At 35.9% G+C, this 13,293-nt stretch overlaps 1 protein-coding gene across 1 annotated transcript in view; it reads left to right on the top strand.

The window, feature by feature from the left end:
• The window catches only part of adgra2 (adhesion G protein-coupled receptor A2), a 58,249-nt gene that overhangs the window by 14,030 nt on the left and 30,926 nt on the right, over window positions 1-13,293 (top strand). The window contains exon 2 of the mRNA XM_043247923.1: window positions 10,832-10,903. Within this exon, the coding sequence (XP_043103858.1) occupies window positions 10,832-10,903 (72 nt within the window). The remainder of the gene's footprint in view (window positions 1-10,831; window positions 10,904-13,293) is intronic.

Here is a 13,293-nt window from a genome sequence, read left to right as displayed (position 1 = left end):
CTTCTGTACCTTTAAGAGTTTCTCAGGAAATGACTGAAATATACAGATTGGAAAACTGATAGTTCTGATGCTGAAATCAGATCGAATGAGTCACGTTTGCAGTTATCATGAGCCTATGACCAAATCAGAATAATTTGCCGTGGATATTAACAATAAATAGCTGTTTATTGAGCATTGGTGTGATTTATCACATTGTTGTTTCGTAAAAGCCACAAGAAGCCTTTTCCTTTCGGCAATACCGCCACAGTAAAGGGGAGGTTACTGACTTAATAATTAATGGCACAGAGAATATTTTCTGTTTGGTAGTTTTAATAACACTAAACTGTTGATTACGAAGTCGGTTATATGATGTCTGCGGTCTCTGACAGTTGCTGAATAAGGCTGTTTTGATCTGAGAGCATTACAGCAGGAGGACGTGAGGGAGACAGAAGGTTCTTTGAGGTTAAGGGTATTTCAACATGCCACATTTGTGAGACAGAGTACTTTCTTTTTCTGATAACCTCCACTTCAGCGTGGAGTCTGTGATAGGACACACACACACACACACACACACACACACACACACACGCACACACAGTGCAGAGACTAGTGGCCCCACTTGAGCTCAGAAACCCTCAGTCAGACAAGAGAGACGCAGGTTCTCTATCATCCCCTTCATCTCTCTCTCTCTCTCTCTCTTTCTCTAGACGCGCTCATCTGTCTGCACCGCTTCATCACTCCTCACCTCCTCAGCCCTCCTCTCCCCTTCTTTCTGGTGCTGCATAATCTTTTATAATTTGCACATTCATTCTAATGTACACAGCATGGTTTTGTGGATCACTTTAGATCTGATGAGATTAGCTCCCATCGCTGTCTTTGCGCGGAAAGAAAAAATACTGGCGTTTAGGCTGTTCGTGAACCACAAATTTGTAATTTTATGAAACGGCAGCATCTCTGGGCATGTGACCAAAAGACGCGACTCCCACTGGTTGGCTAGTTTTCTTTACAGTGCTGTGGAAAAGAAAATAGAACAGCTCCCAGGAAAAGACTGGATGCAATAACAGCCATTCATTCAAATTAAAATGTTTACCAAACTGAATTTTGACACCGACTCTTAAAGGGGTAGTTCTCCCGAAAATGAAAATTCTAGTTTCTGTGTTTGAATTTCAAACTGAAAACATCAAATGAAACTTAAAAACTAAATTAGGGTAAATATGCAATTCTTATAATAATGGATATATTAGTAATTAGCCATATATATATATGTATGAACAGATAATGAACAGATTTTTTGTTCCACAATTTCTGAAAAGACATACATTATTTATATATATATATATATATATATATATATATATATATATATATATATATATATATATATATATATATATATGTTCATTAGACATAACGTATGAACATTTATGAACATTTTTATGAACATAGTAGAACATTTGTGTTAAATTAAAGATGGCGTCTCCTCTAAGGTCTATAGTGGTAGTTAGTAATGTGCTGTAGGCGTCCTGGGCGAAGTGGAGGTCTTTAATGGGAGCTTGTTGGCTAAACTCTGAGCAGTATTATTAAATTTAAATCCCACTGTGTGACTCCCATCCAGACTGCGGTTCTTCTGTTTGGCTCCAGAAGGAGAGAAAATGAAGTCATATTATGAGCCGGTCTCTGAATGACGCTGAAGTACGGTTAAACTCAACCCCTGCGCTGAGAATCACAAAGACCCCGGCAGAACGCTCACGTAAACTAATAAAGGCATGACGAATGTTGAGCTCGCTGCTAATGTCCTTAATTATTGTCCAGCGGGGAAGAATCTTGGTTAAATTAGTTGGTGACTTTTCAAAAGGAAGAAATAGAAGACATTCTGGGTCTCTTGTGAAAAAGATGTTTGTAAAGTGCACTTCAAATCTTATAAGTATATATAGTTGTACTTGTAAGAATATTTAATCTTAATTAAATAAAAGATTACTGAAAAGAGAGAAGCTTTAATGACTCTCAATTAAAACCTTTACTTTACTTTTTAAATCATTGGTTTAAAGGGTAGTTCACCCAATAATGTCTTTTCAAACCATCATTCATCTTCATAACACAAATTAAGATATTTTTCATCATTTTTGAGGTCTGCCAGACGCATAGACAGCAAGGTTCTTACTTTATGAAGCTTTACAAAGCTACAAGAACACATTTGTGTGCAAAGGAAACTAAAATAATGACTTTATTCAACAATTCATCTCTCTGGGTTACCCTATAGAGCCATTTTGGAGAGTATGATATGATATACGTAAACAGAGTATGCAAATTGTGTACGTGTGTATGTTGTTAAAGAAAAAATAGAGTAAAAAAAAGGATATCCCTGTACATAATTGCATACATAGTTTAAATATGTGATGTTCTCCAAAATTGTGCTTTTTTCACTCCAGCGACTAACTTCATTCTGACTGTAATACATTTTCATTTAATTGCAATTAACATGCAATTTAAAATCACTGCATTCAATTCACACGTAAATATATATTGTTCTTCGTGAACTTTGACGAGTGGTAACAAAAATGATCTCTTGGTGTTTTTTTTTTTGTAAAAGTCGGAAATCGTCTTGTACGTCATCGGTGTTCAGAATGTCCCAAAATAAGTTGTTTTTCTAGTATGAGTGGCAGGAGTGAAGGCCGTTTAGCCGTCCGAGGGACAAACTGACATGGTCTGTTGTTTGGTCTCAGAGGCCTTGCGGTTTGAGGAGACAAATTGAGCCAAACCGCTGAAGCGAGTGGCACAGAACAGGGAGGAACTGCTGTCCCTGTCGTCTTTGCCAGACCGTGTCACATTGTGCTGCCAGCACCACAACAGCAGAGTGTAATCTCCAGTTATAGGTACATCTCAGCAGTTATCAAGCGCGCCTTTTTAGACACATCTGGATTCTCGGTCTCAATCGTGATGACACTTGACAGGACTCACATGGCCTCTCGTAATGTATAAAGGGACGCATGAAGATGCTTTTGTCTCTGATGCAGTAATTGCTATAATAATTAATAAGGCACGCTGAGTGGGATCCGTGCTCTGCTGACTGATGTTGTATGTCTTTCATGTCACTGCTGATTTTGTTCTTAAGCTTGACACATTCAATTAAGGAGTTTTAGACTGTGGTCTGGTTTACGTAGATCAGCCGTTTCTCTGAGGCCTGCTGTTTGAAAGACAGAGCTGCTACTCAAAACCGCCAATTAATGTGTGTCTGCTTTTTGTCACATCTTCCTCCCCCGTTTTGTATTACTTATTTATTTCTTTTTTTGGTTTCTTTTATATAGTTCATTTTTAATAGTAGCAACATAATCATCATGCACTCTTGTTATATTTTAATGCAACAGTTTTTAGTGAAGCTTTTAATATATATATATATATATATATATATATATATATATATATATATATATATATATAAATTTTATATAATGTACATAATGTGTGGTAACAATAATAAAATAAAGATAATGAGTCTTGCTGTTTTTATCGTGACGTGAGTGCAATCAGAGCTTTATAAGATTCTGTTTCTGTGTTTCTAGCTTGTAATTGTGTTATTCCAAAATAAAAAGTAAAAAAAACATGATTGCGGCATTATCTAAGCTAAATAGGGTTGTTTTTAAGTAGCAATAGTCATGTTTTTAAGTATTCCCGTCATAATTTCCCCTTTTATATATAATTCTCATCCTTTAACTGGATTCCTGTCCTGTTTTCCTCTTTTCCTTGCTAACTTTAATCTTTCTCCTGTCGTTTTGTCCTTATCTCTTCCCCTCATTCAGTCATCCACCTGCTCTTGCTCTCTGCCCTGTCCATCACACAGCAGAACAGGAAGCGCTCTGGGGTTGACCTCTGACCTCAGTCAGCCAAGCTCTGTATAAACAGCTCATTTTCCCCACTTCCTGTTTAGCTGAACAGGAGCACCGCCTGTTTCAGATTGTTTACAGAGCGGGCCGCTTCAAGTTGTGGTGTGCGTGTGTGTACGCAGCGTGTTTTTCAGTGTGTATTTTGGTATTGCGGGTGTCAGTGTGTGCTGATGCCTGCCTGCTGTTCTGTTGAGAACAATACAGTTTGTTTCCTTATATAAGATCCTATGGAAGTCCGTTTCCGCCTCAGAGTAGAAAATAATATTTAAAAAAAAATAATTGGGGCTTCAGATCTCCCAAATGTGACATTATTTCTCACAATTGCAGCTTTGTAACTCACTTTAAATGACTTCATATTTCATAAATGACTATATGTCATTACAATTGCTACTTTATATTGTGGCAACTTAGAATATGACAATATAACATCTTACAACTGACATTATTTCTCACAATTCTGGCATTATATTTTGCTACTGCAAATTTCTGTCTTATATCACTATATAATCATTTCAACTGAATAGCTTAATATGACTTTATATATTACTACTGCAACTGCAAAATATATTACTACTTCGACTTAATAACTCACATGCATTACATTTTTGCAACATCATATCCTTCAGCTAAAGGTTTACATGGCACAATTACGACATTAGGCCACGGTTTCACAGACAGGGTTTAGACTAAGCCAGGACTAGGCAATAGTTCAGTTAGGACATTTAATTATTAAAATTGTAATTATAATCAAATAAATATATAAATATAAAAGTCATTTTTATTAATGTGCCTTAGTTAAAACCGCTCAGACTTACACTTCAATCCGGGACTAGGCTTAAGCCTTGTATGTGAACCCGGCTTCATAATTTAACATCATATCTCACTTTAAAATTCATGTTCAAACATCAAACATTCTGTCTTCATTTATATTTATTTATATTACCAATGACCATAGTATACCCAAGACCGTCAATCACAAGAAGCCCCGCCTTCTAAATAAAACAGCCAATCGCTGCTCTGTGAAGTCAGCGCATCACTGCATCTGCCCTTAGAAGTTCTGGTTGCTATAGAAACAGTCAGCACTGCACACTGGCTGATCTCATCGGAGAAATATTTTTTTATAGCACTAATTCAGCAAAAGAAACAACAATTATTGCAGTTGTCAAATTTCATTGGTGACATTTCAAATATGAAATGTAATCGTTAGCTTAGTGAACAGTTTGGGAGAATTTGATGTTTCCCAATACAAAGAGATACGAGCTGCACTTTCCTGAGAGGTGTTTTAAAGATGGCCGCCGAGTGAAATGACTTGCCTTAAAGAGACTTGGATATTACACAGTCTCACTTTATATCAGCCGCACATTTTAAACAGGCTAACTTTTCAAAGTAACCTTCCCGACACATTGATCTATTTCATTACTTCCCTTCGCAGAGACTGTTTTATTTATTACTCTGAGAAAGAAACAGTTTCTGTAAGAACCACCTTTTTGAAATGGGCTTCACACAACAAAAGTTTAGTCTGATTACATGTAAAAAAGTAGCCATACAGTAATGCTGTATTAACCCTTTCAGTGGTGAGTTTAAAATATTCTAGCGGCCCCCCCAGAGTGATTTTTATTTTAGACTATCGTTATTTTGGAAAGTTTCACCTTACTGTTTCCATGGCAACGCGTCATGCTTGTCACGTGACACGCCGCGACCACGATAACGCCGCATAACAGATGTATCGCTTTTATTTTTCTTATTTAAAAAATTACCACGTTTAACTCTAGGGGAGTTGGAAAATGAGCCTGCTTTTTAAAAAAAGTGCTGCGTTCCTTTAATAATGCCACTCTGACGTATAGATACACACTCACACAAGCCAAGACCTTACGTGACACCTAACCTCCACACACGCTCGCTTTCTAAACGGTTTCTGACTCATTACTATCTATAGCTCTATAGCCTCTGGGTCCAATTAACCAGTTTGTGTTTTTGCCAGTGATATCTCTCAGTCTCTCCCTGTATTAAATTATGCAGTAGATCTGTCTGGTTTTCAGCTTTTATCTTGTGTCTGGCTTGAGTTAGCTGACGGTTCATGTGCCCGACCAGAGCATCAGGCGGGGTAGATCAGGGTCAAAGAGCTATTTGAAGATCTGTTCGGTTGGCCGTGTCCCAGTACTATGAGTCCTGATCCTCCCTACATCCTGCAACAGTAGGATGACTGCAGCGGGTTAGCGGTTTGGGGTAGTCACCCTCAGTAATGGCCTGACAAAGGCAAGATGTCATTTCCATTCATTTTGAGCCAAAACACAGAGACTCACTTTTGGGGAACTTCTGTTGGTTCTGAAACGTCCTCTTTAATTTTCTTTAATTAGATGGCAGGATGTAGTTTGGCTGTGTGTTTGTCCACACGTGTGCTTATATGCGGGAAGTCATTAGCGGGGTGGCTAGCGTTAGCATTAGTCATGCAAAAAACAGCTGACAAAATCTGTTGATAGGCTTAGGGTGTAGCACAATTTTACACAGTAAATAGAGCTTTTTGTGAACAACCACCATCTGTATTTCCCTACAAAGATCGCAAATGTAGTAACTACTCCAACGTTGACAAAAACGACAAGTATTTTTATTGATTCGAGATGATGGAAAAAAACTATGTGAAACCATCACAGAACAGTTTAATGGTTACAAAGATTACAAATAACAAACTTTTAACCATTAAAACGATTTAAAAAACGGTTGTGTTTTGGGACATTATCTTTTTATGATTTATTGGTTTTAACCAAATGCTAGTAGAAACCCACAAAATCCATTATAGTTTCTATTAAAGTAAAAATGTTACTCGTTCAGAATGAAAAATGGTTTGAATGTTATCTAGTGTGAAGCAAAGTCTTCTTATCCTATCATCTTATATTTGCATGTTTGTGAGATTGATTGAGGTTGAGCATTTTTTTTGCTATTACCGAAGGCAGTTTTTTTCCGTAGATATATTACGGCTTAAGTAAACCACCAGTAGTCTTAATGCGTGAGTCACTGAGTCATCTATTCATACTGAAACTGTTGATTCATTCACAAATGAAGCAAACAACTTCATGAACGGGGCATCGAATATTTGATTCGTTCAAAAACGCTGAATCATTCAGTAACGAAACACTGTTTTATTTTGCTCAAACGTTTTGCTGTGATCTGTGTTTGGGATTATTTCCGTCTCTCAATATTGTGTCTAAAATGTAAGTCACTTAATATTAATTACTTGTTTGTTGAACTGCTGTGTAAAATCAAAACTTTTTTTGACATTGTGAATTTATTTGTTTACATTACACGCTGTAATCCAAAGCATCTTATTCGTATTTATGGTGTATTCGAAGACCATAGCGTTGGTAGCATCATGCTCTATTGGATTTTACATAAAATGTGTTTTTGCACTTAAAACAATGACTGCATGTTTTGACTAAATCTGCTTATTAACGTTTGTGACAACGCAGGAATAAGACGAACCGGCTGCTGGTTTGCAAATGGAAGCAGACACACACTTTCTCTCACACACACACACACACACACACACACACACACACACACACACACACGCAGACACTGACATACTGCAAACATGTTCTTTAGTCCTGATTAGTAACACACTTCCTGCCGATAAGTGGATATACAGCCAGTTACGCTCTATTAGACTGTGACACACTGAAGCAGTCAAAAAGGTAACATGAGTCACAAACGCAATTTAGAAAGTACCAGGAATTACGAGCAGTTATACATGGATAATTACAGCTCTAAAATCTGATTGGATAAAGCCAGGTGTGGACTTAAGGATGTTTAAAGTTCTTTATGATTGTTCCAAGTCAGATCTTATGATGTTCCCAGAGGCATCATGGGTAGCAGAAGACTGTCTTTTAAACTGAAGATAGATGTCTGTGGTTTCTGAGTGATGTTGACTTTTCACATCCTGTATTTTATCACGCAGGTCTCTCTGAGTTGGATGTGTGCGAGCATAAGAGCGAATTTATTGTGATCCTATTGTGAAAGAAGCACTAATGATCAGTATTTTACAAAATGTGTTACCAAATTTTCTGTAGTCAGTACCAGTACAAGTAACATTGTAATATTCTTAGTATTTATTAAATTAATATTGAATTAAATTATGTATTAATTCTATTAATTATTATAACTAAATAATAGATTAAAACATCATGTGTACCCTCTCAAATATTATTCAATGTATTTATGTAAATTCTGCAATCTTTAAAAGATTAACGATAAAAATGTTTAAACTTTTTAAAATCTATTTTGGTGATTTATGATTTTTATTTTAAAATGATTTATCAGATTTAATATTACATTAGAAATGCTGTCATTACCATGAGTGGAAAGTGCTTTTTTGTGTTTATTATGATTCTTTTTTTTTTACATTATTTATTTAGTTTACATTAAATTTTATTTAATTTAGATTTGTTTTATTCTAAAACCTTTGGGTTTCAATTATTTTTTTTTTAAAAAACTACTTTTAAAAAAATCCTCTCAGGCATTTTACACGTCTGAATTTTAAAGCCTATTTTTTTTAAGTTGAAAAACTAAAGTCGATATGCAGGCTATTTGTCAACTACTCAGTGAACGAACACTAGAGTCTTTATTATGTTACCGTGACTGCTGTTTTATAACCTAGACCAAAAACTGTGGGAAAATCACTGTAATGTATGACCTCTTGTGACGTATTGCTTCCATGTACGCTTTATGGATAGCCCGAAATAGATCTGACATATACATAACAGCTCAGTTTTACTGGCATTTGTGTGTTTTTCTTTGTCCATATCTGCCATAAACTTAAGCCAAACCTGTTTTCCTCTTGAGCTTTACCCATACCACCATCCAAAGCCCTCTCTCTCTTCCTCTCTCTTTCTTCTGATAAGACTCTCTCTGGTCTCAGGCCCATTAGCCAATGGCGAAAGGGATAATTGTCGTGGAAAGAGCCGGGCGTTCATTTGATGTGGACCTCGACTTCCTTTTGATGTAAAAATGTATCCACCGTGATTATCAAGATTATGGCTTCCTCCCCCTCCTCTTCCTCATTCCCTTGCCCTTTCCATCCCTCCATTAAGCCGTGAAGATTAATTGAAAACAGCCTGGTCTGATGGCTGAAGCTGATGCCGCTGTCTTCGTGGCTGTCGGGTCTCTGCATCCTTTCAAACGCTCTCCTTCCTCCTCTATTATAGCTGTACAAGCTATCTTTTTTAAATGGTGTTCTTTTAAACTTTCAATTTATTAAAGTAGCATGAAAAAGTGTCATTATTGGGAATATGTAGTGTAGCAGTCTGGGTTGCATTTTTTTCACCTTTTTGTTTTTGTTTTTCATTACATCTTTCAGGGATTAGGGTTTTTTTATGCAAACTATCATGCGGGCATCTGTCTAATTAAACTGTTTATACGGAGTAACAGATGATTTTGCAATGAATTGAATTTTACAGGGGTGTAAAAAGCACCCAAAATTATGCTTAAGTGAAAGTGCAGGTACTGAGCAAAATTTTGACTTAAAAGTCAAAAACTACTTGAGCAAAACAAGTTTAAATTGTACTTAATTATTAAAGAAGTAACCTAGTAAAAATGAAAACGAGAGGTTGTTTTGTCATTTCAAATCATCTTTTCAATGCAAGCTGATATTCAATTAATAAAAGGTTTTGTCAGATGGACATAAAAAGGTTGGTTGAAACAAAACCCGATGGCACAGCTCAAAGACATCTAGTCAAGGGCATACAACAACAATTCAAATCAGCACAAAATATGCGTCATGTATCCGACTTGCTTCAGGTCAAACCAAACAAAGAGTTTCAGAAAAAATCTTCTGAAGCCAAAAATTTCTGTGATGAAATTTCTGATTGAAGCTTGAAAACAGACATCACTGGTTCTTGCACGTCAAGCATGCATCTTTTGTTTACTATATTCCATGAGACGGAAAAATACAAAATGATTTTTTTAAGTTAAAATAAAATGTATAAAGTACTGATTTTTTATTTAGAAATGTAATCAAGTAAAAGTACAAGGCGTAGGTTTAAATTGCAAAATAATATATAAGTACAGTAAACAAGTAAAATTACTCAATTTTACACTCAGTTTATGTCAAAAACAAAATATTTGGCCATTGTTTTTTTATCTTATAAAACTTAAATGCTCAATGTATAATTGTATTTACCACTTACTTACACACTTTTCTTATGTTTGTTGTCCAAAGCCATGTTGAATGGATCTTTGGTTGATTTTGTTGGGCATGGATCATTGTATAATGCATATACCGATATATATATATATATATATATATATATATATATATATATGTATATATATATATATATATATATATATATATATATATATATATATATATATATATATAGGTATATGTTTATATAAGAGTGTTTTTTATATAAGAGTTTTTGTTTACATAATATATGCGTGTGTTCACATAGTACACACTGTATGTCAATTTAATATACTGTTACGTATTACCCGTTTTAAAAAACGAATAATTTTACACCCAAACAAACAATAATATTAATTTACTACCATTATGTTTCATTAAATAAATTGTTATAGTTATAAAACCGACGGAAAACAATATTTTCTCCTCTTATATCTTATGTTTTTGCCTGTGTTTGAAGCGAGCCACAGGTGTCTGTGCAGTCAGAGTACTGTTGTGTGTGGTATAAAGCAGGATGTAATGCAGCGGTCATGGAGAATACGTGTGAGAGCTGGCCGTATAAGCGCGCTTGTGTCAGGGTGTTTACTGTACATGTGTGTTTTTGTTGGAAACGCGGGTGTGTGTTTTGGTTCAGCGTGTGTTGGCGAGGCCGTCTATGACAGAGTGTGTGAGTGAGGCCTGTTTTCGTTGGATGCCTTGTGTGGATTTCATTTACGCGGCTGTCTGCGAACGCGTGATTAGTGACCGTCATCACAGTGACTCATTTCATCTCTGCTTTTGCATTTCTTCACAGAAACCTGAGCAACAATCGCATCCGCGTCCTGAAAAATGGCTCCTTCGCTGGCTTGTGCTCCCTCGAGAAGCTGTAAGTAAACCTCTTTCTCGTCGTCGTCATCTTCATCACCGTTGCGAGGCTTAGTGGTTTCTTTGATGGGCGCCTAGGGCTGGGCTTTTTGATTCATTGCGGAGTCAGATGTTAAAACGTTAAAATGAGTGAACGATTACTCGAACAACGAGTAATGGATTCACCGATCACCAATGATGGGTTTAAAATAAGGTAACGACATAAAAACACAAGCTTGGCATCAGGAAAGATACTTTTATAGAAATGAATAATGGATACAAAGAAAAAAACATGAAACATTAGCAGACTACCCGCCTACGTAGTGGTCTTTTTTGTGTTGATTTTCATTTTGATTAATAATAAATTACGTTTTATAGTGAATACAAAAGCTATTTCACAATAATATCACACTATACTGTTTTACTGTATGTTTAAGTAAATCCAGTCTTGATGAAATAACAGGGGTTATTTATATTTCAATTTTTAGGAGTTTTCTGAGTTAGTGCGCTTAATAAAGGTTTTAAATTAAATTGATATCGTGTGTGACAGCATCATTTACCAAGTCTATTTTAAGAAACATTTCCAGCATATCTTGTCAAATGAAGTGACTTTAATCGTAACGTTTTGATTGCGTGCATTTCAGCAAACTCCACCCACAGAAATGACATCACTGACGCATGAAAGAAAGAACGTAGTCCCCCTTCTAAAAGAAATATTAGGACATGGACATTTAAAGTTTTTGGTTCATTTGGTTTGACCAAAAGGTTGCATACATCAGCTTTAAATGCGATGGGCAAATTCAAATGTGTTAAAAATCAACAACGGTTTACTTTATTTTGGAAAAATCCGGTATCTTTCTTTGATTTCTTGCTGAAGGCAGACGTGCTCTCTGTGAGTGCGATGCTACGTTAGGGAGGATGGGACTATCACAGAAAGAGTCTCATTACACCTCCATATATCACTCTCTGAAGAAGTGCTCAGATAATAGAGGAGGAGGAGAGGAGGCTGCCAGCGGCTGAAGGACCAAGAAATATGTAGTGCTGCTGATTGACCTGCAGTATTGGTGTAAGATACTGATAGCTACAGTAGGCCACTAAAACTGTTTTATAGCTCCTTTGTAGCCCCCATTTATATATGTATATGTATAAATGCTAACATGGCAATATGGCTACAAAGACAAACGCATTACTTTTAGTGGACTAAGACATGTTCTCTTATAGTAAATGTGTTTTATTGTGAGTGTATGTGGCAGCACGTGTGTGTGTGTGGGTGTGTGTGAGGTCATTATTGTGTGCACGTGTGCAGTGATTAGCCGTGTGTGTGTAAGACAGGGCTGCTCTCTGTATGTAGGTGTTTGTTTGGGGTAAAAGGATCTGATTTGCTTGTTTTTGCAAGTGCAGACGAGACCCCCGGGGAGCTGCGGAGGTCAAAGGTCAGAGAAACTGAAACCGTGCCCGCAAACAGGCGCTCGTACCTGGGATTGTAGTCAAACAGGGCTAGGATGAGGGGGGAAGGGCTGTTCCAGTAGATTTAAAACTCTATTAGTACCACATGATTTCCTTTGTCAGCGTGCATGAATTAAAAACAAAAAACAAATCAAGAAAATGCACATTTATTAATAAGAGGAAAAGAAACCAGCTGTTTTTACGCCTTATGACACATTTTTCTCCTATACTCTTTTTTTACTTGTGTCCCATACTAAAGATTCCTAAGACCTCCGTTGTTTGCTACATCTTTGGTTCATAAATTAGATGCTGGATCATCTTTTCCTAACATTTACTCTGCAAATTTGTACAGTTTTTTTTTTTTTTTTTTTTTTTTTTTTTTTTTACAATAATGCAATTTCATTATTGGCCTTTTTTGTGACTAGTTAATTTATTTAGAGGTTTTTGTTATAGTATAGAATTACAATATATACAGTAGCAATATAATGTTAAAATTATTAATCGTAATTAATCGTGTATGTGTATTATGTAAATATACACACATACAGGATATATATTGAAAATATTTACATGCACACACACACACACACACACACACACACACACACACACACACACACACACACATATATATATATGAACACCATCATTTTCTTACATATATACATGCATGTTTATTTATATAAAAAATATACACTGTACACATATCCATATTATGTAAACAAAAACGTGTGATTAAAAAACTAATGAATAAAACAATTATGATGTTATCTGGACTGGGAAATGCACACAGGTTTGAAAAGGCAGAAATTCGGGATGAAAGTGGATTTTAAGAATCATTTTGTATCCATGTTATAATGAGATGCTCTTTGGGGTCGGTAGAGTTTGTCGGAGCTCCAAGCGTATAAATGTATATGTTAAAAAAGACAAATTGCCATTAATCAGAGGAAAAACAAAATCTTTTCC

The sequence above is a fragment of the Puntigrus tetrazona genome, chromosome 8 (genome assembly GCF_018831695.1).
Source record: "Puntigrus tetrazona isolate hp1 chromosome 8, ASM1883169v1, whole genome shotgun sequence".
Lineage (NCBI taxonomy): Eukaryota > Metazoa > Chordata > Actinopteri > Cypriniformes > Cyprinidae > Puntigrus > Puntigrus tetrazona.
The sequence above is the reverse complement of the archived record's forward strand: the minus strand, read 5'-3'. Positions and strand labels throughout refer to the sequence as shown.